The following is a 27,529-nucleotide window of genomic DNA, read 5'->3' on the forward strand; positions in this document are numbered from 1 at the left end:
AATCGCTTGTATAGGGCAATCCATATGTTGGGCAGTTCCAGCGTAGGTGCATTGCATATTTCCAATGTTGTTATGTATAGCGATTCCCATATTCCCAGTTTTATTAATACATTATTACTTTAAAAGTAACTAATTTGAGATTGTATTCTTGGTTTAGAAGCTTATTTTACACTTCAAATGCATTTTTCACTGCATGTGCAGTTTGAACTCTGAAGCAAATTTTTGTCAAATTTAGCATTCAAATTCCAAAGAGTTTGAAGTTAGAGTTATTTCAAGTGCTAGGTACCACTATATTCTAATTCTTAATCAGTTAATAAATATTTAAAATATGTGAAAGAAAATTATGCAATATATTTTTCATAAATGTTTTTGATTAGTCTATCTAAAAATATTTTTTAAATTGATTTTTATTTTTATAAAAAAAAAAAGATTTTCAGGGTATAGATAAATTTTTATGTATTGAAACTGTATTTTCTTGTTATTTTTTAAACTGATGTATGTTTTGTGTATGTTTTAAGAATTTATAATTGGTATGGTATTTTCATGAGGATAAACATGGATTCACAAAAATTTATATGGATTATCAATAAAATAAATCAGTTTGAAATCAACTTTAAGTTTATAATTTGAATATTCATTCAAAATATAAAAAATTACTTAACTTTCTCAATGTTGAAACTTTCATTATTATTATTATTATATTAAGATGGGAAGCTATTTAAAAAAGGAGTTTTACAAAAATACACATGAAAATGAAATAATGTGTGTCCCTTACAAATCAAAAAACTAGAACTTTATCTTTATTAGTATTTATATTAAAAGTTTTATTATACAGGTATTCCTTGTATAACACAGTAGTTACATTCTTAAAAAGTGCTGTGTTATGTGAATCCAGGCTATACAAAACAAAGGACTAATGCAAAACATAAGGTTACATTCCATAAGTTAGCAAAAGTATACTATTCTTTTTCATTACTAAGAGAAATATGTTTATTAAAGCAATTGATAATTTATTTCCAGTTAATAATTAATTAACAATCACAATTAAAAGTACTGTATTGTGTTTTAATGTTAATGTTAATTGTACTGTTAGTTTTAATGTTAATTTCAGTTAAACGAGGGTGTTTGCTTTTTACAAAGTATTGTCGTCATCTCAGATTTTTTGTCAATCTCGATCAGAAGTATCAACAAAATTTTTATATTTTTTTATTTTTATCATAAAAAATTTTTATGGATGACAAATAAAAAAATTGAAAATTTGTTCTATCAGGTCATGTTTTTTCACTCAAGTACCAAGTGACTTTTTTCCATAATTTTTGTTTGAATACTGAGATACCGCTGTATTTCATTCATCATTTTACAAATGATTGCTTGCCTACATTTAAAAAAAAGTTTAATAGCACTTATCTAAAAATGTTTAAATAAATTTTACTAAATACGAAGATTAATCTATAAAAACAAAACACAGTAGGTCTTAAATGATAAAATCTGAAAGCAATGACAATGACACCTGGGACAAGTTAGGACAAGGAAGAAGAAAAAATTCTACTGTTAGTTTTCATTAAAGTAAACCTGTTGAAAGGCACAAAACAAATTGAAAATTTCAATATTCTAAAATCCATTGGCAAATTTGAGACAATATTCATGCATGCTTGTTTGAATAAAAAAAATTAAGCAAATAATGGAGTTTACACTTAAAAATTGTGAAATTTTGTATAGCGGATTTCCCAAACTGTGTTACAGTGAAACCGAAAGTTGTATTGTATGGGGGGATATCACCAATTTTCAAACTATGTTAGAACAAAACTGTAGAAGTACTCTGTTGTATGAGGGATACCCGTATATGATTTAATTGATATAATAATTTTCTACTAAATATATTTTATTCATTATTTTTCATATTGTAATCATTTTTCTTTATTTGTATTAGCATATTTGCAGTCTTTAATGGAATCCTCAGATGTTGCAAGTATTACTTTGGCTTTAAGGACTTTAGGAAGTTTTGATTTTCAAGGTTAGTTATTTTAAATCTTTCGTTAAATCAAAGGATTGATAAAATTATACTAAATTATATTAATGAATCTAATAGCTATTTCAGAATTATTTGTTACTCAGATTGAATGATATTATCTGTGTAAAATTTTATTATATTAAAAAGATTCAATGAAAAGTATTTAGAAAACCAAAATTAAGAAACCTCGTTAAGACTAGGTTTCTTAAAGTCTTTTTCATTAACCATTAGGAAGAAGCATAAAAAATTTTAATATAACTATTTTTGGAAAAATATGACATCAAAACTTGTTCAATACAGAAAAGTTATTTTATTGTAAACATTCAAATTATTTCCATTTTGTGAGGTTTGTTAGCAGTATTATACTTTTGAGGTAGGTTAACCTCATATGGATTCTAGAATATCTAGAATAGAAAGTGATGAAACTTGTATTGTGATATGAAATACTTTTTATTTTATTACACAAAATAAAATAAAACAAATGTTAAACATAAATTTATGCATGTTTCAGTTATGAATTATAAGTTAGAAACTGTAAAGAAATTAATTGTATACAGATTTCTTACTGTGTGTAGAGAGAACTTTGAAGAGAGTTCATCATTACATTATAACAGTAAATATTCTTTCTTTCACAAGATGTGTGCAAGGGTTATATAGTTATATCTAACCTGAGTAATTTTAGTTGATTTGTTCAGTTATTCAAAGAAAGCAGGAGTTATGGAGTTGACCACACAATATTGTTAAAGACTGATCAGAGATCTGGCCAAACTAAAGAGAAAAGATTCTACCACTCTCTTGTCAGTTAATAAATTTTCCATTCTTCCTTGTTTGAAAACAGATGGTGATGATGGAGAAAGTGTTATCTATGTGGAACAGCTTTTCCTGTTTGACAGATGTTCTTAATTAGCTAGATAGTGCTTTTCTAATAAATAAAAGGCATTAAAATTTTAAGCTGTGGGTTAATAAAAATTATTATTCATATTCTCATATATTTTCAACATTTCAATTAGTAATATTAATGAATATTACCAATGATAACTAAAGATAGCCTATACAAAAATACAAATTAATACATTATGATTAAATTTATTAAAATGAAGTAATTATAAATAATTTTTATGAAAAACTTTGGATGTCTTTTTGTGACAGCAACATTAATTTTTTTAATTTAAATATTTCATAAATGGAAATTATTTTAATTTTTATCATCTAGGTTAGCAAATATCTGTTTTATTTTCAATTATTTTGATATAATGAAACATTTTTATTGGGTAATTATTCTAATTGTTAGCTATTTATAAAGTTGATTATTAAGATAATTATTTGAAATGAAATCAAATTATAGTTAAAAATTTTTTATTTACCATTTTTCATTAGTTTTTCAATATTCTTTATAAAAAATTTAATCTTTTATATATATATATAATTGATTGATATATATTTAAATAGGGAGATCACTTATGCAGTTCATTAGACATTGTGCTGATACGTATTTAAATAGCGAACAACGAGAAATCAGACTAGAAGCAGTAAAGACCTGTTGTCGTCTTTTATCTCCTGCTGTACAAGTATATTTCTTTTCATAATTTATAATGATAATAAGAGTGGTTTTATAATAAATTAAACCTTTTTTGTTTGATATATAAATTGCAATCTATCTTTTTTTTAGTCAATGAAAGTTAGTGGAAGATATAGTGCAACATTGATGCATACAGTACAAGATGTTCTTGGAAAATTACTTGTTGTAGGAGTTACTGATGCCGGTAATTTTAATTTAACAAAATTAAACTTTTTTCAAATTAAATATTTTACAGCTGAAATGATAAAGTTAAAAATAGATTGATAATTAATAGCAATTATCAAGTTTTAAATTCTTTTTTCTGTAAAATTAACTATAATTTTAGTCCTGCAGTCTTCCTTGATATTTATTACAAATTCATATAGAAAAAAATCTATAATTTCTTGGTTTTAAAGAAAATTTTCAAGATGAATTCAGTTACTGGCTAATAAGTAGAAAATTTTGTAATTTAAAATTTTTAATGAAATTCATACAACTGTTAATTAAGGAAACCAAAATTTTTATTTGAGAATATTTTTGTACAGAGTTAAAAATATTTTTCAAATAAAAATTATTGTTTCCTTAATTAGCAGATGTATGAATTTCATTAAATACGGTGCCAAATTTCTTAGAACATTGACATTTTTATAAATTTTAATTCCAAAATTTAAGTTTGCATTTGAAATTTTTATAATTTTATGTTACAAAGTTTTAGAATCATTACATATGCTATTCAGGACATATTAAAATTAAAGCAATTTTCAAAATCACAACTTATGCATATAAATTCAGTTGTATTCCAATCTAATTTGTTGTTTTTTTTTTCTTATTTGACTTGTTTTTATGGACAAAATGTTGAAAAATTCATGTATAATGAAATTTATTTACTTTTTTTTAATTTTTATAAATAGACTCTGATGTTCGTTATTGTGTACTTGCCTCATTGGATGAAAGATTTGATGCACATTTAGCTGAAGCTGAAAATCTAAGTGCGTTATTCATGGCATTAAATGATGAAATATTTGAAATTCGAGAGTTAGCTCTGTGTTCTATCGGTAGACTTAGTAATCTCAATCCTGCATATGTTTTGCCTCCACTTAGAAAAGTTCTGATACAGGTATCATTTTCTCATTATATTCATAAATTTTTATATGAGAATATTTTTTTTCTATAATACAGTAGAGCATCGATTATCCAACTCAATTGGGGACTGGGGTTGGTCGGATAACTGAAAAAACGGATAACCGAAAAGTATGAAAAAATACATTATTAGTATAGTATATTAGTATATTCCATGTAACTAGTATATCGCTATTAACCTACTTTGCCTTGAATTTTCATCAATGTTAAGCCTAACAAACTTTTTAAAATAATAATCGTTGCTATTGTATCGTTAAAAATTATTTCTTTATTTTGCACAAAATAAATACAGAACTGTACTGTATATTGAAAAATATAAATATTATATAATATATATATATATTCGGGTTACATATTTTACATAAAGTAGGCCTATACATTAGAAAAGAAGTCCAAAATTTTTATTTTGCTTCGCAACTGACACTCGTTTTCTGCCGCTAAATCTCGCACACATTTTAAAAACAGCAATTGGATAGCGTCATTAAATAAAATTAAGCTTCGTTTAAATACTGGCCTCCCTTTCATGGTCGAGCCATGTTGCCAGGTAAAACGCAAAAATTTAACAAAAATAATATTAAAGTAGCCAACACATAGCCAAATATTGTAGCGCCACATCACTAGCGGACATTTGAATTTACCGACTAGAACGTGGTCGGTTAACTGATGTGACGGTTGATCGGGGGTTGGATAATCGGTGCTCTTCTGTAATTAAAATATTAAGAAATGTTAACTATTGAACTAAATTTTTACATTATTTTTAGTCTTAATTTTGTTTTATAATAAAAATTATTAAATAATATACATGTGGATGTGTATGTACAGTACATATATATACCGTATATTTCCACAAATAAGATGACCTTCACATAAGACAAGGTATAAATATTCATCAAAGTTTTATAGTTTTAGCATATATCTGTCCTATAAGATGACCCCCAAACTATCAATGGCCTATGAATTTAGTTTAGATCAGCAATCATCATCTGGATGATAATACTGTATAGTGTATATGGAATTATGTCTTATTCGTAATTTCGAATGAACAAATTTTATTTTCTGCCTTGCTATTGTTGCAAACATTCGCAATGATTCGGGTATTCGGGTAATGACCTCGACTATTCACAAAAATGTCCTATAGGCTACGACATACCCTACTCTCTACTAGTAAATAATTACAATTTGTCCGTTTTTTTTATAATGGTTTTAATTTATATAAATTTCAATCTAATTTGTTTTTTGTATCTGTCCTATAAGACAACCTTGGATTTTGGGAGCCTTTTTTTATGATTTAACTATCGTCTTATCTGTGGAAATATATGGTATTTATTTATTTATAAATAAATAATGAATAAAATATTTATTTTAAGATTTGTGTAAACATCTTAATTTTAGATATTATTGGAATTGGAACATTCAGGAATAGGAAGAAATAAAGAACAAAGTGCTAAAATGCTTGGACATTTGGTTGCTAATACACCTCGTCTTATTAGACCTTATATGGAACCTGTTTTAAAGGTATAGAGTTTCTACTAATTAATTATATACATGTAAAGGATACTAGATCCAGTTATAACATTTTGTTATTATGCTTTTTAATATGTTTGTACAAGTTTTTTGCTTTTAGTAAAGTATTTAATGAAGGAATTCTCTCATAAATATTACTATAAACTCACATTAAAGTTGGACCTATAGGTGTTATAATTATTGTATGAGAAATGGCAAAATAACTAAATGAATATTAAGTTAGATGGAATGATGCTATATCGGTTTGTTAATTTATATAGTGATGATATTTAACAAAAATGACAAAAATATATTAACACAAATTATTTATTATGACATTGTTACAATGCTGAGCTGCAATTTTTAATAAACTTTTAATTAAAAAAAATGAATAATATGACTTCCACTCCAGACTAGAAATTCATATATAGCTAATTTGGGTCTTTGGCCCTAATCTTTCCATATCTGGTCTCAATTTTCATCTATCTAACTCGATTCTCAAGATTAATGAAGGACAGACAGATGACAATGGGAATGTATAGGTCTACAGTTTGAAAATTGCAGCCCAATAAACTAAATAAATGTCTTAAATATTCCATACATAATAGATTATTGCAAAATTATATATTTTTTAACTTTCCAAAGCATTGAATAGAAAGCAGTTTGTAAGCATTTTGGTTATTGAAAATTTCATTTTATCTTAGTATCTTAGTTTGATATTTTAATTATATGACAAAACCATAAAATATTAACATTAAAAATGTACCAGCACATTTGATCAAATTATAAAGAAATAAACTTAAAATTTAAAATAATATAATAAAATAATAACAACAATAATAATAAAAAGAAAAATTTAAATATTATCATAACTATAGAAATATAATTTATACAAGATATATCTATAATATTTATTTTAATATTCAAATATTAATATATTGACATTAGATATTAACAAACAATATGCAGCATGACAACTATACTGTTACAAATACATGATTGTCTAATAACAAATGAAGTAAAAGTTTTATTAAAACATTTTAAAAGTAACTTAAATTTTCATAAAGTTGAAATAAAATGAACTAAATAATCATTCCTTTTGGATTCATTTTCTAATGTAAAAAGTTTAGTAAAAAATTGCATCTATTCTTCAATACTAAATTGTTATAGCTTGTATATATAAAATTTTAAATGAAAACAAGTTCATACCTTTAGATTTCCAATATCAGAAAGTCTGGAATTAACTTTGAAATGTTATATTTTTAGATGTAAAATTACATATTTTAGTTGTTACATGTTTTCTAAGATTATAATTAAATATAAGAATGTATGATATAAAAGTTTCCAGTATATTATTTAAAATTCAAAGTTACACAATTAAAAAGTAGAGGTAACAAATTTTTTAGAAAATAGCATAATTGAAACCCAAAAAATATTAGTGGTATCCACCCATTTTTTTACATTTCTTGTCTATCAATTATTCAAACTTTTCCAGTTTCTTTAATACTCACATTCTTGAATTCATTTCTGAATTATCGACTTTGTTATTAACTAAAAATTAAGTTGTTATTTTTATAAATAATTATACAGTTTTTTTATTATTTTTTAGTTGCATGTTTTTATTATATATAAACATGTCTGGTTTATCCCAGTTTACTAATACATTATTACTATTATCTGATGAAAACGTTTTTGATTTATACTTAATATCATTTAACATTTAATATCTCAATATATTTGAAACTATATTTTTAAATCATCAAAGGAAAAAATTTTTTATTTTACTAATAGGTTATAAAAGGTAGTTATTTCAATTATCTAAATTTTGCTATTGTATTTTAAATGTGCAGATTTTCCTTATTTTGAAGTGATATATTTGAAATGATATATTGATATGAACACACAGATAACACAAGAAAATAAATATATTTAATTAAAATATTAAATTTGTAAAATATGTTAAGAAATTTAATATATTTATAATTTTTATAGTTAATTAAAATTAAAATCTTCATTTATATAATCTTAGGTTTTAATTCCAAAATTAAAAGATCCCGATCCAAATCCTAGTGTTGTGATAAGTGTCTTGGCTGCTGTAGGTGAACAAGCTCAGGTAAAGACAAAAGATATCATTATTAATTAATTAATTTTTATTTGATAAATTAAAAATTTAAGTAATTATATTTTAATGATTTTTTTACACTATAAAAATCTGAATTTGATGTTTTTTCAACAGTGTTTGATTGTGCAAAAATAATAATGATGATGATATATAATCTGTTTCAGATTAATAAATACAATAGCCCCTTGTTATATTGTGTTTGTCGGGAGACAAAGAAAAAGCATGATATAACCGAGTACTAAAAATTCTGAGCTTTTACTAAACAGATTATACATGCTTTGGAATCTGCTATCCTCTATCCATTCATCAGCAAGTGTTTCTGATATAAAATAAGCTTAGTTTTGCAATAATGAATTTTATTTGTGGTTATATTGTAATAAACTATGTTTACATAAACATTGATATAATGAACACTCATTTAGCATTATTATTTCTTTAACAATGACATGTAAAGACAAATACTGTTGATATAAAAACAAAATATCGGTTGCGATTTTATTATACAGTACTACATTTCTTAATTGCTTATTATTAAAAATTTGTGTAATTTGTATTTGTCAATAGAAATTATAAATATAGTAATTGAAAACTTAAAAAATGAATATTGAACATATAATAGAACATGGAAATGTATGAAATTACAGAGTAAAAATTCTCTAAAAAGCAAAATAAAGTTACTACTGTGTAAAAATTTTAGAACTTGTTCAGAAATAAAGAAATGTTTTCCTTACACAACTTGTAGTGAATTCGAAATTTAACTTTGAATTGAGGTATTGTGTCAATTCACACAATGCGAATTGACACAACACCTCAATTTACACAAAGGTGTGATGCTATGAATTTACAGAAACTTGTAAATGAGGAGACAGTACTTAAAACCAATAAATAAACATCTTTTAATATCAAAAGGAAACATTGATAATATTGCACTTTATTTTGGTCTCCCAAATTTTAAAAGCACTTGAGTCAATAAATTTTAAATTATCAATTGCCACTGAATTTATTTTTGCAATGAAATATGGTATTTTATTCCTATCATTGTTCTTGAAATTACCACTGCAGATGAAAGAATAAATTCATCAAGATTAAATAAGCAAAACAGATGGACAGGTTAATAACGAGGTTGAGACTGAAGTTTTCAGTGCGAAAATGTGTATGTCAGACATTCAGCACCGCTTTCCTGTAAGCCTAGAAGTTTGACAATGGCATTTGGAAAGTCAGTGGAATCATGCTCAACATTCCAAACGCCAGTGTTTCTCAAACTTTTTGGTCTGCGACCGCCTTTTGCACTTAAAAATTTCAAAGGACCCCCGAAGAATGAGTATGTGTAGAAAAACATCCCGGAGGGAAGGGGGGTTAATTTAAATTCAGGACGAGTTAATTTCTTATGTTTAATTAATCTATTCCATGTTGAAATTTCTCTCCGTTGCGTGTCGCTTTGTGCTGAATTTTTGTCAATGTTAAGACTAACGAAATTTTTAAAAAAATTATTTTTTTATTTTTCACAAACAAAATAAATATATTGAAAAATATAAAAACAAAAAACATTATATTTCGGAAGTTTATCTAGTCTCAAAACGTTCCGATTCAGCACAACACAGTCCTCAGAAAAACAAGCATAACTTACCATTCACAATGGGAAAAAAGTCTCGTTCAAATACTGGCGCATCCTTAAGTACCCTTTCATGGTCACGCCAGGCTGCCAGCTAAAAACGCATATCAACTAAAATAATATCAGAGTATCCCAAGACATAGCGAAATATTGCAGCACCACAGCACTAGCGGAAATTCAAATTTGCCGACTGAAACGCTTTCGGTTGATCGGTTTTCGGATAATCTACCTAAGTCGACTTGCCTACAGACACAACGCTGCTAGTGAACATCGTTCCAAATGACAACGCTGTTCTATCATAGTTTAGGCGGAGAGTGGAACTCGGGGATTCCCCAATAGCGCACAAATTTATGAATATTATATTTAGGCTTGTATTTAAATATTTATATTGTTTTTATTATTTATATGTGCAATTTATTTAAGTAAAAATTATTTTATATATTTTTTATTTCTACTATTTCTAAACATGAATCTATAGTAAATTTATAAAATATTTGAAAAAAAAATTGATTTGGCATCAATTTTTCAGCGACCCCCCCAAATATTTTTCATGACCCCCACTTTGAGAATCACTGCCAAACGTCATTGTCAAACATCTAGGCTTACAGGAAAGTAGCACCGAACGTCTGACGTACACATTTTCATGTTTAAAACTTCAGCCTCACCCTTGCTATTATCTGAATCCACAATAAATGAAGGGCTACTGTATTTAAACTTTAATCTTATTTCAAAATTAATCAAGTTGCATTCTTTCTATAACCTCTTAGTATAAAATTTTAGGAATAAAAATATACTTATATATAAATTATCCTTCCAAATTATTCAAATTTTAAAAAATTTTTAAGATTATCTCGGCTTTTGATCATTGGCAGAACAAAATTTTTTTATTTGAAACACTAGCACTCCAAATTTTTTGAAAAGATGTTTTAGATATTTGGCATGTATTCAGAACTTTGTATATAATGATACTGACATCCTTAAAGTTTCAATCTTCTAATAAGATTAAATATATCTTGCTTTTTCCTTAGAACATTGTTTAATTCTCAAATTTTTAAAAATGATTTTTTTCCCTCTCTCTTCTAATGCTTGATTATGATTGACTAAAGTTTAAAAAAGTAGTTGAACATATAAGTGTTTAATTTAGTTAAACTTAATGCTTATTCAATGTTATATTTATATATTGTATGCCTTTTCTAATCATTTAGGCTTAATCTGGATACAATTTGCAATTTAATTTACATAAATTGTTTATTACTGTAATAAATTTAAATAACAATTTCTATTTATACTAGTGAAAACACAAAATAATACATTTTTATAAATAGTTATTGTTTTTTTTAAATATATTTTAATTACTTAGTTTTTTAATTGTATTTGGCTTTCAGATAATATTTCACAAAAATAAACTATTAACATATTGTGAGATTGAGGGAGGTAGGAGGAAGTCGTATCTTCCCTTTCTGGCAACAGGTCGTTGACCTTTCACTTGTCAAAATGGCTAAAGTTTCGATTTCAGTCCCGAGAGTCGGGACTATTCTTGTCGGGCGAGTGGATAGGAGGGGAGATGAGGTCGATGATAAGGCGAAAGCGGTATTTCGAGTCAAAGAGGACACCATTTAACAATTAAAACCAGATTTATTGCAATTAACCAAAAGACACAATTACAAAATTGACTAAATTCCCTAATTCGTATAGGGTTTGAGAGAGAGCTTACAGGTTCAGTTCATACCTCATTATTAGTTTCCTTATAGAGTTAGCACTTTGCTATCCAAGAAGTGTAAATCGGTATCCGAAAATGGCACAGTTTTATAAAGTCACGACTGAGCGTGGTGACGCTGGAACTTAAGTTCAGAGTGGTGACGACCTACGATGGTGTTGGTCCGGCAGATGATAAGAGACTCCCCTGAGGGGGGGGAAAGAAGTGGCTTTTATAGCTTTAGGCTGGGAAAATTGGTCACACGATCGATGGTTGATGGCGATTTGGGTCATAGGTGTTCCCGGGACCAAGAATAGATGACGAATTCGGATGTTAACTATAAACTTAAGTTGCAAGATGATCTGTACACAGCTTAAGAACAATGGATAGTTGACAGTTATACAGCTAGGGATGCATATTTTCTCGTCCAGGACCTTTTCTAGACAGGATGTTTATAATAGGAAAATTCTTAATTTAATATAGGGAACAATTATTATAATTTTACGTTCAGGGGAATTTCTGGATCTCACAATATTTTTTCTTTTGTTAATGTTGTTTACTTGTATTTTTTTATTAAATCAGACTTTGGTTGCTAATGACACACAAAATACCAAATACTGTACTTGATTAATAAAATTAAGTAAATATATTAGAAGAAATTGCATCTTTTATTTTAATATGTAGTTTTTCTATTTATTTTATTACCTAAGTTCTATTTTAATAATTTGCATTTATAATAAAAACTAATTAAAATTTAATGTTTTTTTTTTATATTTGATAATAGGTTAGTGGAAGAGAAATGAGAAATGGATGGATGAATTGCTTCCAATTATTATAGATATGTTACAAGATTCTTCTTCACTTCCGAGACGTGAGGTATTATTATTATTATTATATAATATAATATGATATATATATATATTTTTTAGACTTTGTATTGATAATTCAAATGGATGTGTTTTGAGTAAGATTAAATTTAAATTTTTTTAAAAACTTTTAATAATTTTTGCAGGTAGCATTATGGACTTTGGGACAGTTAGTTGAAAGTACTGGATATGTTGTTGAACCATATGGCAAATACCCAAATTTATTAGAAGTTATATTAAGTTTTTTGAAAACAGAACAGTCTCCTGGTATTAGAAGAGAAGTAAGTTTAAAGTTTTAATTTGGAATGGAAATTGAATGATGATAACATTTTAGATTTAGTTGAACCATATGTTATCAAAATTTGTAAAGTGAATTTTGAATGTATTAATTCCTAAATTTGCTTTATTTTTTATTTCAACTAATATATGGAACAAGTCTCATAATCAATACAAAATTGATTATGCTATGAAAATAAATTAAACAAGATAATTAAAAAATATAATGACTATAAATTTTTGCATGTACTTTTATATAATTAACAAACATAAATTCTGTTATATATTTAATATAAAACATATTATTTTATTTTTAGCAAATGATCGGAAATAAATTTTTTGAGTTTTATGTATTTGATAATATATATTGAGAGCTTAAACTGATATTTATTTTAAATTATAAGATATTGTTATGATGTAAGCAACTTAATTACATTTGGGGATAACATTATAGATAAATTTTTCATGGAAAGACTGAATCAGGAATGTAATTGTAGTTTATTATTAACAATTTTCTTATCTCATTTAAAAAATTATTATGGAAAAACTAATGAATAAAATTTCAAATAGTTTTTAATCATGATTTCAAATTTATCAATGTTAATTATAATAGCAAGGTTGAGGCCAAAGTTTTAAATGCGAAAATGTGTACGTCGGATGTTCAGCGCCACTTTCCTGTAAGCCTAGACATTTGACAATGGCGTTTGGAATGTCGAGCATGGTTCCACTGACTTTCCAAATGCCATTGTCAAACTTCTAGGCTTACAGGAAAGCAGCACTGAATGTCTGATGTACACGTTTTCGCGTTTAAAACTTCGGCCTCGACCTCGCTAATTACAAACTATGTGGATTATCAAAACATTAATCTGTTATCCTTGAGTCTGTTATCTGAAATATGTATATATAATATAGAAACACACATACACTATATGTAGTGTATTAACAATATGCACTTTTAAAACAATAGGTATGATTTAAAGAATGCTAATATTTTTGACTTATATGACAGGCCATCTTCAGGTGGGTTGAACTTTCATAGGGATAGATGAGAGGAAGTCATCCTGGCATGATTGCATATAGGTCACAGTTGCCTCATGCATCATTATTTCATGAGGGGTGAAGATCCACCGAAATATCCTTCATGCCAATACATAAAAAGGCATTGGCAAGAAGGATATTTGGGTGGTCTAAACGATATTTTAACTGCATGTAAGATTTTTACCAGATTAAGTTTGCAATATTTTAATCAGTTTAATCTTAATCTTTTAGTCTTTATTGGCAAAGATTTTAATTCTTTATGCTTTTTTGTGTTTTTATCAGACTTAAGTATTTTAAGAGAAATTTAATATCTTAGAGTCTTCTCTGATTTTATTATATTAATTCCTTGTACACTGCCATTATATATTTTATCTTACTGGCTTCCTGTACAGACACCATTTTCTTTTTGTGTTTTAGATGTTTTACTATATGGTTGGCACAGCATGGCACATGAGGCTCTTCCATCATAACACAATAAGAATCTAATCTAATCATCAGGTTTGAAAGTGAATCCACTTTTAACTATTCATGCCTGAAGATGGTCCATTAATTAAATTGAATATGTTAGTATTCTTTATATTACACCCATTGTTGTAGAACTAAGTATCCAATAGCTGACTACCCCACCACCATCTTAAAATTCATATCATTATATTAGTCTGCTTTATTACAAAGGAGAAAGTATTTCCTGACTTTTAATAAAAGCAGTTTTAATTGTTTTCTTCATTGCTGTCTGTTTTCAAATTGTCTGTCATTTTCCTTCAATATAAGACATAAAACATCACTATTATGTCATAACTATTGTTTTTCTTTTGGTCAAAATATGATGAAAGATGCTAACAGAAACAGAAAAATCAAAGTATTTTTACTCCAGGTTTCTGTTTGGATTCTGGTGAAAGGAAACTTCTGAACATTAAGTGACATCACTTTTCTGTTTCAGGAGTATTTTCTACTGATGTGGAAACTAACCTTAACTGTACTTCTTGCATTGCAAATAAACACAGTTTAGCGATAGGATGTAAATAAAAGATGTATGGAACCCAAAGCTAATTTAAAAATTTTATTTCTAAAATTAACTTTGAATAGCATTTTCATATGTTCCTATTGAAAAATCTTGATTTTTGTATATTTTAATTGACTAACTTACCATGTCAATATCTAATTATTAGATAACATTTATCCAACATTATATCTTTGTAGAAAATCATTGAGTAAAGCTGATTTTGGAAGAATCATAAAAATATGATAAATATTTACTGATTTTATCATATTTGTGAAGAATTGTATATTATTGTTGTTGTTGGTGATATTTTTTATATTAAAGTAGTTTTTCTCCTTAATTGATTATATGATTATGATATACATTGCAATTAAAATATATGGTTCTATGAAAATAGCAATTTCATTGTATTTTTAAAATTTTATTAAAAGTGTACTTAAAATTTTTGTACATTTAAATTTATTTTTTAAAACTATGCTTAGAAATTTTAAGTTTAAAAATTTTTGCATTATATCACATTAAATTAAAATTTTAAAATAATATTTTTTAGGCTATATCGTGTATTAGGATTATTAGGTGCCTTAGATCCTTATAAGCATAAAGTAAATTTAGGAGTTATAGATCATTCTGGTGAATCTGGAGGTGTTCTTAGTATGAGTGATTCTAACCAAGATAATCAAGGTAAACTGCATTATATTGAAAGTTTACAGTTATTATTTTTACATTAAAATTTTAAAATTTAAATTTACTTTTTATATCTATGCTTAGAAATTTTAACAATTTAAGAATTTTTGCATTAAATTGCATTAAAATTTTTCGGTTTTTATTTTGGAATCTTAATTTTGTGTGATTATATGACATATTGTTAAAAATAAGCTTATAGTTAAGTACAGAAAGAAAACTTAATTTTAAATTAGAAATAATAATTAAAATTAAATTTTTTATAATGTATTGATTTATAAACATCTCAAAGACTGATTTTTTTTTAATTATATATATAATATGGCAAACAGTCACTGTAATATGATTCATTATTGCAATCACTTCACTTATTATTAATTTATTGATTGATTTAATTTATATTATTGTATTGTCGTCTTAATATCACTAAATTATTATAAGAAAAATTTAAGGTTTTAGGTAAAAATGTTTTTTATAAATACTGTATTATTGAAAAGTTATAATTGTGATTATGATAAATATAATATTTACTGTTATATTCTATACAAGCAAAAGTTAATTTTTTCCTCCTCTATATAGTGATATAATAATTGTAAATCAGTTATTAAAATTTTATTTGAAGAACTGTTAAATAATTTTAAAAAATAAACAGATTAATTTGTTTTAAACTACAGTATAATTTTTTTATTTGCATTTATTTAACTTTGTTTCTTATTGTCAGTCAGTATTTAATTTTTGACTTAATAGTATTATTTTAAAATTATTTTATCTTACATTGTTTAATTAAATAATATAAAAAAATAAATTTAATTTTTATTTTAGCATATTTTCAAAGAATCTAATTTATAATAATTTTAATTTTTTTTTTATAAATGGATGCCAATATTTTTATAAATAAAAAAATTATTAGGCCAAGCAAAATTCATATACTATCCTGATATCCTGAATATGTATTTATTATTTTATTGGCAAACTCAATAATAATTAATTAATATTCTTGAAATTGAATTTATTTATTTATTTATTTATTTTTATGTTTTAGAATTGAATGCTAGTGAAATGTTAGTAAATATGACTGGATCCTTAGATGAATTTTATCCAGCAATTGCTATTGGTACTCTGATGCGAATAATTCGAGATCCATCACTCTCACAACATCATACTATGGTTGTTCAAGCAATAACATTTATTTTTAAAAGTTTAGGAATTCGTTGTGTACCTTATGTTCAACATGTAATGCCTTCATTCATAAGTGTTATCCGTACTTCTGACACTACAGTTAGAGAGGTAAAATTTAAAATATTAAGTATGTAGAAATTAGTTACATAAATATATTTAAAAATTTAACCAACTGTTTTTAATATTGGTTTTAATGCATTTATAATATGAGAATTTCACTTTTGATTTTATACATTATTAGTTCTTTTATTTTGTTCAAAAATTATAAGTACTAATAGTAAACCATTTACATTTTGATAAATTTACAATATTTATTTTGTATTTTTTGCCTTATGAGGCTCATTGTTTGTATGGATGCATCATATTTTCATATTGATTTTTTGGAGGAGAAATATTCTTTCACAGTATTAGATGCATTGTAATTTTCAGATAAATTTTAGGTACAAAAAAATATGTCTTATAAAGAAAAAAATAGTAAATACATTTAGTTCAATTTACTATTATAGATATAATTCAGAACTCAAATTCAGAATAAGTAGTCTTTTCTTAAAATTTTTAAGATGTAGTTAATAAAAACTGAGTGATTTAATTTTATAATCAGTTTGTTTATGAATCTTAAATTTTATTAAATACATTAAGTGACTTTTGTTAATATTTTATTAAGTATCTTTTTTTAGAAGCACAGATTTTACAAGAGATGTATTTCTTTTACTTCTAAAAATAGTCATTTTATTTTAGGAAAAAAAATTACATAAAGGATTTTATATTACTAATGACATTAAAAACTTAATGGCAATAGTTGCTAATATATTTATAAATACTGTTCCATTAATAGTGCTGGATGTAAATTGCATGTTATTGGTGTTTTGTGTGGCTGATGGCCTTGAAAATGTCACTGATTGTCAGTGTTTGGGACATACTTTTACAATAATGATTTTCAGGCTGTCATCTCATGCAGTGCTGGCCACAGAAGTCGTGCAATTTTTTTCCTGTGAGAGTTTTCAAATCTCATATCAATGCCACAACCCCCAAACAATTCCTGGCCTCAAGACAGATTCACCGTGTCATTGGTGAAATTGAGCCTGAATCATGCAGTTGTATCATAAGCAATTTTGTGTAAGGAGTGTGTTTGCCTCCAGAATCATAGGAACATTCGATGGACATTGTTTTCCATACACAAAAGTGTCTTAGCACTGAAATGGATTATAATGTTACTTTATACTAAAATAAAAATATCCACAGTTGTTCAATAAATGATGCATTTTATTCCATAATTAAATCCAGCACTGCTGTTGGGACACTCTATATATTAACAGTTACTATCATTATCAAGTAGTAACTAAGGAAATTTTAATATATTAATTTCATGTTTTATATTTTAATTTTTTGAGAAAGAAAATATTCTGTTATAATTATTATTTTATCTTCTTTCAGTTTCTGTTTCAGCAATTGGGTCATTTAATATATATTGTTAAACAACATATTAGAAACTATTTGGATGATGTGTTTGATCTAATAAAAGTAAGAAAAGAAAATTTTTTAAGTTTATATAATATAAGTTTATTTAATAATACTGATTTTAAGCTATATCTACAATACTAATTTTCATTAATTTTAAATTAAAAATGAGACTTCAGCTGAGATCATTTAGCATAAAATGTTTTAATGCAGATGATTGTTTACATTTCTACAATTTATGTTGTTTCATGTTATACTATAATATATGTAATATTTATTATTAATAACGTTTGATTGTATAAATAATTTTTAATAATAGATGAGGAACTGAATTAATTATTTCTAGTCTTTTCATAATTCAATAGAACTAAAATGAAATAAAGTTTAGGAGTAAAATAACTACCATAATTTATTATTATAAATATTTTATTTGTACTAAGGCAAGCCTTGTTACAGGGGGTTATTACATGAATGATTTATAAATTTACAACAGTTGGTCAACAATTATTCCAATTCACATTATTTTTATTGAATACAATAAATAAAATTACATTAAATATACAATAGTTCATATAAATTTTTGTTTACATTTAAATATTTTGTTTTGTTTGGCTAGATATATGATTAACAATATTTTATATCAATTAATTTTATAATTATTTAACTCAGTAGTTATTTGATTAAAGAAGTTATTTATTCTATACATTTGATTTATTGTTAGATTATTTAATTTAGCTCTATAATCTTGATTTTGACTCATGCATATTATTTCCATGATATCATATTTTTGATGGTATTTTGCAAATGTATTGCAATCTTTTAAAAGATGGATCAATGAATATTTTTCACAGTTACACAAGTAACATTGGTCTTTAGTAAAGTCCATATAGGTATTATTAATTATCAATGAATATTTATTAAGTCTAATTTGAATTAATAGTCTTTTTATATTCATATTAGTATTTGCAGTTATAATATTCAAAACTGAGGGAATATTTAAACTATTTATATACCATGGATGGTAAAGAAGATTGTGCTATAATTAAGGATCAAAACCTTTTAGGTTTTGATCCTTAATTATAGATTGAGAGAAAGCAGATTCCATCATTAATGTATATCCATATTTCCAGTCTGCTTCTAAGTTGTCAAATATTTTACTTGAAATTCCGAATGTTTGCAATAAATTATTGAATTTATTCTGCCACAGATTTTTATTATTTCTTGATTCATTATTCTGTTTTAATATAATTTGATGTATAAATCTGATATTGTATTCATTAGTGTTTTTTTTAATCTAACTACTATAATTAATACCATAATCAAACATGACTACGGTATATTGGAGATTATAAGATATATTTTCATGTTATAGTTTATATTTCAATATGTTTATATAAATATTTTCAATATGTTTATATGTTATTTATATAGTTAATATTTTCATATTATAGTTTCCAGTTGAAAATATATTAACATTTGTTGTCATACTAACTATTAATCTTCAAATAGCTTAGTTGCTTATAGTAAAGTTTTAATATTATTTGACTTCTGTTTTTGAAAGGAAGACAAGCTATTTAACATAAAATTTCTTTGATCTCTCAAAATGCTACTGAATGACTTTTGTATGATAACAAGTTTTAAAGTTTTCTAATGCACAGTAAATAATCAATAATATAAACTATTGATATGGATATATTCCTTTGTATTTTAGAAGAAACAATAGCCATTCAGATTCATAAATTATATATTTTTTAAAAGATCAAACTGCTAAGTTTAAGGAACCAAAAATTATTTTTTTGTTCAGCTTGCAATAAATACAAACAATGTAGAACATAAATTTAAAATTGTTTCATTAAGAGTATAGAGTAATTAGTATAGAACATAAATTAAAACAAAAATTTTTTTATGATAAATTAGTTGAAAAGTATTGTTAACTTAGAAGTAACATTATAAAATTTTAAAAATTTACTAGAAAATTATTTTAAATTCTAACAAGAACAAATTGATTTCATAATTAAGAAATTTTTGTAACCACTTTATGCTTGCCTAGAAATATTTATTTATATCATCAAAAACGTTTTCAACCTAAATTCTCTAGGTCATCTTCAGTTGTGATACTGTATGTGAATAGTTTTTAAATGGGACATTTCATGACAGAACATTCAAAACACATAACTTAAACATATAAATTTAAAATAAAGAATACAAAAATGTAAAATGAAACACGCAATTATTTATTGTGACATTATCACAATGCCAGGTTGCAATTTTTAATCATATTATATTTCAGTTCAAAAATGTTTTCCTGAAAGTTGTTAGATAGATGACCGGCACAACTATGTTGTTAAAGGGAAAGTATGATGTACAGGAGCAAACCACTACTAATTTGAAGTGGAGAGTATATGTTTTAAATTAAATAAATTAAAAATATGATTAAAAATTGCAACCTGGCATTGTGATGATGTCACAATAAATAATTGCTTGTTTCTATTATTATTACTATAAAGAAAATTTATTAATTAATAATTAAAACTTTTATTATATTTTTATTTACTAAATAAATAATTAAACTGATTTTTTCTTTCTTTTTTAAGGAATTCTGGACTGTAAATAATCCAATGCAAAATACGATCATTCTTTTAGTAGAACAGATTGTTGTTGCTCTTGGTGCTGAATTTAAAATTTATTTACCTCAACTTGTTCCTCATATTTTGAGAGTTTTTATGCATGACAATAGTCCACAAAAAACTGTAACTGCAAAGGTATTTTGAATATTGCTTTGTGTATTAAATATTGTTTTGCTTTTTTGATATGTTAGAATTTCAGTATCAATATAAACTATAAATGGCATTTTAAATTTACTATAACAACAGCATTTTTTTTTCACAGCTTTTAACTGCTCTTCAAAAATTTGGTTCTAGTTTAGGTGATTATCTTCATTTGTTATTACCACCTATTGTTAAATTGTTTGATTCTCATGATACACCAGTTGTTGTTCAAAGGTATGATGTAATTTTTTTTATCAGACATATATTTATCAGTAATGTTTTTAATTATTAATATACTTTATCCTAGTTTAAGTAAAACTTTTTATTAATAAGTAATTTTTTTTTTTATTTTAAGATATTTATTCATCATTTGTTGTTTCACAAAAATTAATGTTTTCAGTTTTTTCTATCCTTTTATTATAAGACATTTACAGGGTTCCTACGCACCTGGAAAGTCAGGGAAAATCAGAGAAAGTCAGGGATTTTCATTAGTTTCGGAAAAAGTCATGGAAAGTCAGGGAATTTGTCAAAAACTGTCAAAAAGTCAGGGAATTTGTCTCCTTAACTGCCTTGTTGATTTCGTTTGCTGAATATGGCTGAATAAGCGTAGCCATCTGCAGGCGGCAAGAAGTAATGCTGCAATCTTTAATAAGAAAATATACCAGAATCCGTTTTTAATCCGAAATGGCTCTTTTCACCGTTCCGAAGCCATATAATTTTACACTTGTGGATTAATAACAGGATAAACTACTATTATGTAATAGTGTTTAATTTTTAATTTTAATATTCAGCATTATAAGATGAATTTGTTAATTAGAATAAAAAATAACTAATTAAAAATTAGTTTACAAACTTTTAAAACTTGAAATCGTAATTTATTAGATTGTTCACTTCAAAATAGCTAAATAGATCAGTAAAAATCCGTGATTTAATTGTTTTTCACGTTTAAAACATTACTATACAACATAAAAAATTATAAATAGCTACCCGACATTTACAGTAAAATGCTGGCGCCGACTAGTAGTTTTTTACATTTGTTGTTACAACTTTCCTTGAAAAGAACTGTACTGCAAGCGTATTTTTCCCCCTCTCCCGTTAATTTCCGCAACTTCGATACATAGTTTAATAATTAGTTTAACAGAAATGATGTTGGGTAACAAATATCCACTGATTTTGGCAAATTTAGGCATCATACTTGTAATAGATATACTGTAGTTATCGTTTTGAAAATCATCTAGGTAATCCGATAGTTTAACCAATGTTAACTTGCTTATAATTAATTATAAATTTAAAAAGCTGGTAAATTTTAAAAAAATTAATTAAATTACTAAAAAATTAAAATAAATTTGATTATCTTTTGTGCGAAACAACAACAAAACAATTTTTATAGTTATGTTGCAAAAGAAAAAGATTTGTAGTTACGATTCTATGCTCCGAACTTCTATATTTTATTAACATATAATTGTAATTTCGTTTGATGTTTATTTCTGTACACTCAAACCTGTTTTTGTGCGGTATATGAAAATTTCAATCAAATTGGAACATAATTGACTTCTGTAAAATTTTTTAAAACTCTATTGGATGTTTTCTATGACATCAAGTTTTTTTCATTTTTTATTAAGTAAAATTTTTTTCTCTTACCTTTTTTTCGGTCCCCTCGTATTTTAATAGCATAAAAATCAGAAATATTGTGTTAAATGTAGACTGCAGGTGTGAAATTTCACGCCTTGTTAAATGAAAGAATAACACTTCCTGCAGCTATATTTATCAAATAAAAGTATTTTTAACATACTTTTAACTTTTTATATAGTTTTTCTGTAAAACCACTTTTTGGGAGGGTGTTTATTTCGTGGGAATTATTTCCTGGCAAATTTTTTAAATGTTAGATTCGTATTTAAGTGGAAACAATTGATATAAAAAATAAACTTCTTAGAGGATTTTTACCCCATTAGGGATTGCAGAAAAAGGCCCAAGGAGTTAAAAAAGCAATTCCTAGTTATTTCGTACGATTTTGAGTTATTTTCCACGTGAGGCTTTTTTATGTGGTCCCTATTCATCGCATAAAAAAAATACTTTTTGTGTTGCGAAAACTATTTTTTATAGCTACTCGTGAAGTTTCCTGCGATTTTTTTTTTTTTTTTATGCGTTTTCTTTTATGTGGTCCCTATCCACCGCACAAAAACAGGTTTGAGTGTATTTATTTTATTTTATTTAAATTCTATACATTTTAAGAATCCTAATTTTCGTAATACTATGACGTCATAGGAATACAAGTCTCACTAAAATAGAAAAACGTAAAAAAAATTAAATTATTAGATGAAAAAAAGGAATGAGTAAAAATTTTTTTATAGAAACTTGAGAAATAGTCAAGACAGTGCAGCTCTCAAGATCGATCATTTGGATTGGAGTTGAATTTTCCATTGTTTGAAAAGACAATTTTTAAGTACAGTACAGTACTATTTGTATATCAAAGAATACTGTTTGTTGATTTTATGCTATCTTGTATTTACTAGATTTACATACAAATAATATTGATAAATGATGATAAATAAAAAGCTCATGTTTCATTTGTAAATTGCTTATTTTTTCATTACATTAAAGTTGTGGATTCTATCATACATTTTTCTACAGGATGTATGCATACTGTATTTTTTTAATGTGGCAGTCTTTGAAACGTACAACTAGGCAAAAAGAGGGATAGATATACTCGATGTTTGCAGTAAATAAAATGCTGTTTTATTATGTTGATATTCCACACTGTAAGAAATGTGAGGGTCAGGGAATTTGGACAAAGTTGGTCAGGGAAAATCAGGGAAAGTCAGGGAATTTAAAACAAAAATTTGAGTAGGAACCCTGCATTTAACATTGCAAATAAATATTGATAAAAAGCTTAAGTATTTAAAAAGTGTAATACAATACATTTTTTAAAAATTCATTTTTATGAAAAATAATAAGAACTAAGATGAACATATGATTACTGTATGGTTAACACACACATATATAATATAGTGCTAATTATTACTTCTAATTAACAATATTCTATTTTGTTCATAAATGGATCTCCCTCTCTCCTTTCTCATCAGCCTAGACCGACTTATCCTCATGTCTCTTCCTGTTGACCTTCTTTTTTTATCATTCTCTTCTAGATTTACTGCATTTTTGAGGTGTTGGGTAATTTGACCATGGTGCCTGTAGAGATTTTTTATTCATCCTGTTTAGATAACTCTGAGCTTTTACAAAAACATTCTTCAAACTATTGTTCAATTTCTGATCAAGAGGACTTATCTTTGTTATTTCCACATCATCATTTTTATATGTGGGGAGATTATAAATTTGTTTTCTTCCTTTGTTAACTACAAATTTGCTCATAATGATCATCTTCTTCAGAATGAAAGAAGCAGAATAAGATATACCGTATTTTACGGACTATAAGATGCACCTTAATTTTTAAGAAATTTAAAAAAAAAAATACCTATAAGACGCTACGGACTATAAGACCATCCGAATTTGAGGCAAGTTTTCGAAGAAAAAAAGTGCGTCTTATAGTCCGTAAAATACGGTAATAATTTGAAATTATAATTTTTTTTAACTTTTTTTTTTCTTCTGGAAACTAAGAAGGCTTACCTGAACTTGAAAAGTATAAATTGTAAAATCATTGATGTCCTCAAAAAATACCAAGATAGATATTGTAAAGATTGAATTTTATGCTTTAATATCTAATATTTTAATTGTAACTCAAAGTATTTTTCAATAACAATTGCTATCACTAATTATAAAGTGTTTGTAAATAAAACATAGCAGTTTCATAATTTCTAAGTTGTCCTGACCCTGCATCTATTATTCCCAATAAATTTGTTTAAGAATGAGTAATCAATATTTACTAATAAATAGAATTTGAGCATTAAAAGAGTATATATATATTTCTAATTCTCAAATTTTACTTTATTATGTATATAAATGGTTGAATTATTATTATAATACAGAATTTTAACTATTAGTTTTGGTAAGTTCTGTAATCTAGTTAATATTAGAATAACAAATATTTCAAAAGTTCTTAAAAAGTATTATTAAGAGCTAAAATAGTTAAGGATTATATTATATGATTATTATTGATTTCAGTTATGCACAGTTATTTTTGTTTATTGTAGAGTCATCTTAATATTGAGATTTTGATTATATTCAGAATTTTTAAGTAAAAATATTTTTTAAAATTATACAAATTTTTTGAATATAATGATTTTATAAAGTTTAAAATATTACTATTTAGTCATAAATTATTTGTGTTTTAAATTAAATCATAAATAGATCATAATGTTTTAGAAATATATTTGTAGTTACATATAAAACAATTCATATTACTAACAAGAGGAGGTAACAACATGGTCATCAGTTTTCAATGATATTGTTTGGGTGGATAAACATTTTTTTTTATTGAACAAAGAGAGAAAGTATACTTCTCAAACATTTTCAAGAAAACTAAAGTTAAAAATACTAAGCAACTTTCAAGTATGCTTTGCAAAATCTTTCAATGATGATTCCATTGCTTTGCAGCAGCCTGACTGGTAATTGTGAGATTCATTTCTCTGTGAGTATAGTTTTTTTCTTGAATCAATGCAATTTTTACATTAAAAAAATTGTAAATGACTGGTTTTAAACATTTTGTTCTTTTTTATTTTCTATTAAAAATGTGCATTTTCTATTCCTTGAAAATTTATTTTTGGAACTGTTTAAAATAAATTTAAAGTTTGTTTTTAAAACTAGAATAATTAATTAATTTTTACCATACTTACTTCATTACTTTAATTTATTTTTACTGTCTGCTTGTTTTATTTGTTATGAAAAGGCAAAATACTTATGATGTAAACAATAAGAAAGCAGAGAAGTGATGTTGAAAGATGATTATTTATTGTCACACACAATAATTCAATTTGATATTAGAAGTTATTTATAACTAATAATTTATTGAGTTTATTTAATTGCTTAAAATGCAAGTTATTTATAATAATCATACATTTCCAATTTTGAAAATGAATTTTCAAAGAGAAAATGCACAATTTTAATTGAAAATAAATAGACATAACATATAAACCCATGAAATTTACAATTATTTAATGTAAAAATTGCATTGATTTGAAAAAGTATATCACAGAGATGCAAACTAGCATCTAGCAATTATCAGTCAGGTATAATGGTCAGGTTGAGCCACCAAGTCTACACTGAAAGATTCTGCAAAGCATACTTATAATTCACTTGGAACTTTTTAACTGATTTTTCTTTTAAACATTTGATATACATACTTTCTCTTTTTGTTCAATAAAAGATTCATACTAAGGCTTATCCATACAAACAATATTGTTGAAGCCTGTGATGACTGTCACGACCTCCTCTTGTATGATAAATAATTTAACATTAATTTGAATAATTTTATATTTAACAATCTATAAATTACTTATATGTATGTAGTTTGTTGATGGATTAGAAATACTTTAATAGAAAATGTTTTATTTGTGGTTTCATAAATTTGAAAATAACTTTTTTATAATTTTAGACTTGCATTAGAAACAATTGATCATCTTTCTGAAACATTAGATCTTACAGAATATGCTTCTCGCATTATCCATCCACTTGTAAGGACACTGGATAATACACCAGAATTGAGACCAGTAAGATATTTTTATTGAAATAAATAAATTTTAGAATAAAAACTTATATTGAGATAAGTATGTAAGTAAAATAGACAATAAATAAACAATAGTGAATATAGTTCATGTACAGTACTGTACATATAATAGACATATGAGCCTGTCACAGGCCAAATCGACTAACTCCATTTGTAAATTCCTAATATAATCGTTATTATTTTCAAATTTGTTGCATAAGTAATTTTATATATCATTATATTAAAGCATAGCTATAATATAATGATATATAAAAATCGTTTTGCAATGTTTATTTAAATTTAAAGTTTAAAGGGAATTTTAAAAAATAATTTGTATCATCAATTTTTATACTTTTTGTTTTGTGGAGTTAATCGGTTTGGCAAGTAAGTGGCTCATATAATGTTAATTGGAAAGTTTTAATTTATAGATTATTAATAGAAATTATTTGATTGAATATAGGATTACAACAATTTAAAAAAATCATTAATATTATAGAAAGAAATTTTTATAATTTCAGATCATTAAATATACAATACAAAATACATTGATAGTTCTATTAAATATCAAATCATCTCTAATTAATTAAATTTTTTGTGTTATATACTTGTACGAACCTTCAATAACAACAATTGTATAATATCTAAATTTCTTCAGAAATAATGTAAAGTAAATGATATTGAAAAAATAGCTAGAATCAGTCATCACAATCATTGTTTAAATATATTTAGAAATTATAGTATGATTTTAATCAAATATTTCCATGCAAGTTTTTCTCCAGAAATGTTTTATATAAACATAATGAAACTAAAAGATATATAATATCAAATAGAAATCACAAATTTATAAGAATATTTTAACAAGTCTCTTTATAAAAATGTTATAGAGTTAGAAATAAAATACATCTAATTATGTTTTTACATGAACTTTCTTTAAATGATTTTGATTTAATACAATTTACATA

At 25.2% G+C, this 27,529-nt stretch overlaps 1 protein-coding gene across 1 annotated transcript in view; it reads left to right on the forward strand.

Moving 5' to 3' along the window:
• LOC136989972 (serine/threonine-protein kinase mTOR-like) overlaps positions 1-27,529 on the forward strand; it is a 136,275-nt gene that overhangs the window by 39,108 nt on the left and 69,638 nt on the right. The window contains 15 exon segments of the mRNA XM_067288283.1: positions 1,931-2,014; positions 3,461-3,579; positions 3,681-3,774; positions 4,481-4,686; positions 6,102-6,224; positions 8,242-8,325; positions 12,427-12,442; positions 12,445-12,518; positions 12,655-12,800; positions 15,373-15,503; positions 16,546-16,790; positions 18,117-18,203; positions 20,735-20,902; positions 21,030-21,142; positions 26,457-26,571. Of these exon segments, the coding sequence (XP_067144384.1) occupies positions 1,931-2,014; positions 3,461-3,579; positions 3,681-3,774; positions 4,481-4,686; positions 6,102-6,224; positions 8,242-8,325; positions 12,427-12,442; positions 12,445-12,518; positions 12,655-12,800; positions 15,373-15,503; positions 16,546-16,790; positions 18,117-18,203; positions 20,735-20,902; positions 21,030-21,142; positions 26,457-26,571 (1,805 nt within the window).

This window comes from Centruroides vittatus, unplaced genomic scaffold, assembly GCF_030686945.1.
Source record: "Centruroides vittatus isolate TY-2023 unplaced genomic scaffold, ASM3068694v2 scaffold_861, whole genome shotgun sequence".
Taxonomy (NCBI): domain Eukaryota; kingdom Metazoa; phylum Arthropoda; class Arachnida; order Scorpiones; family Buthidae; genus Centruroides; species Centruroides vittatus.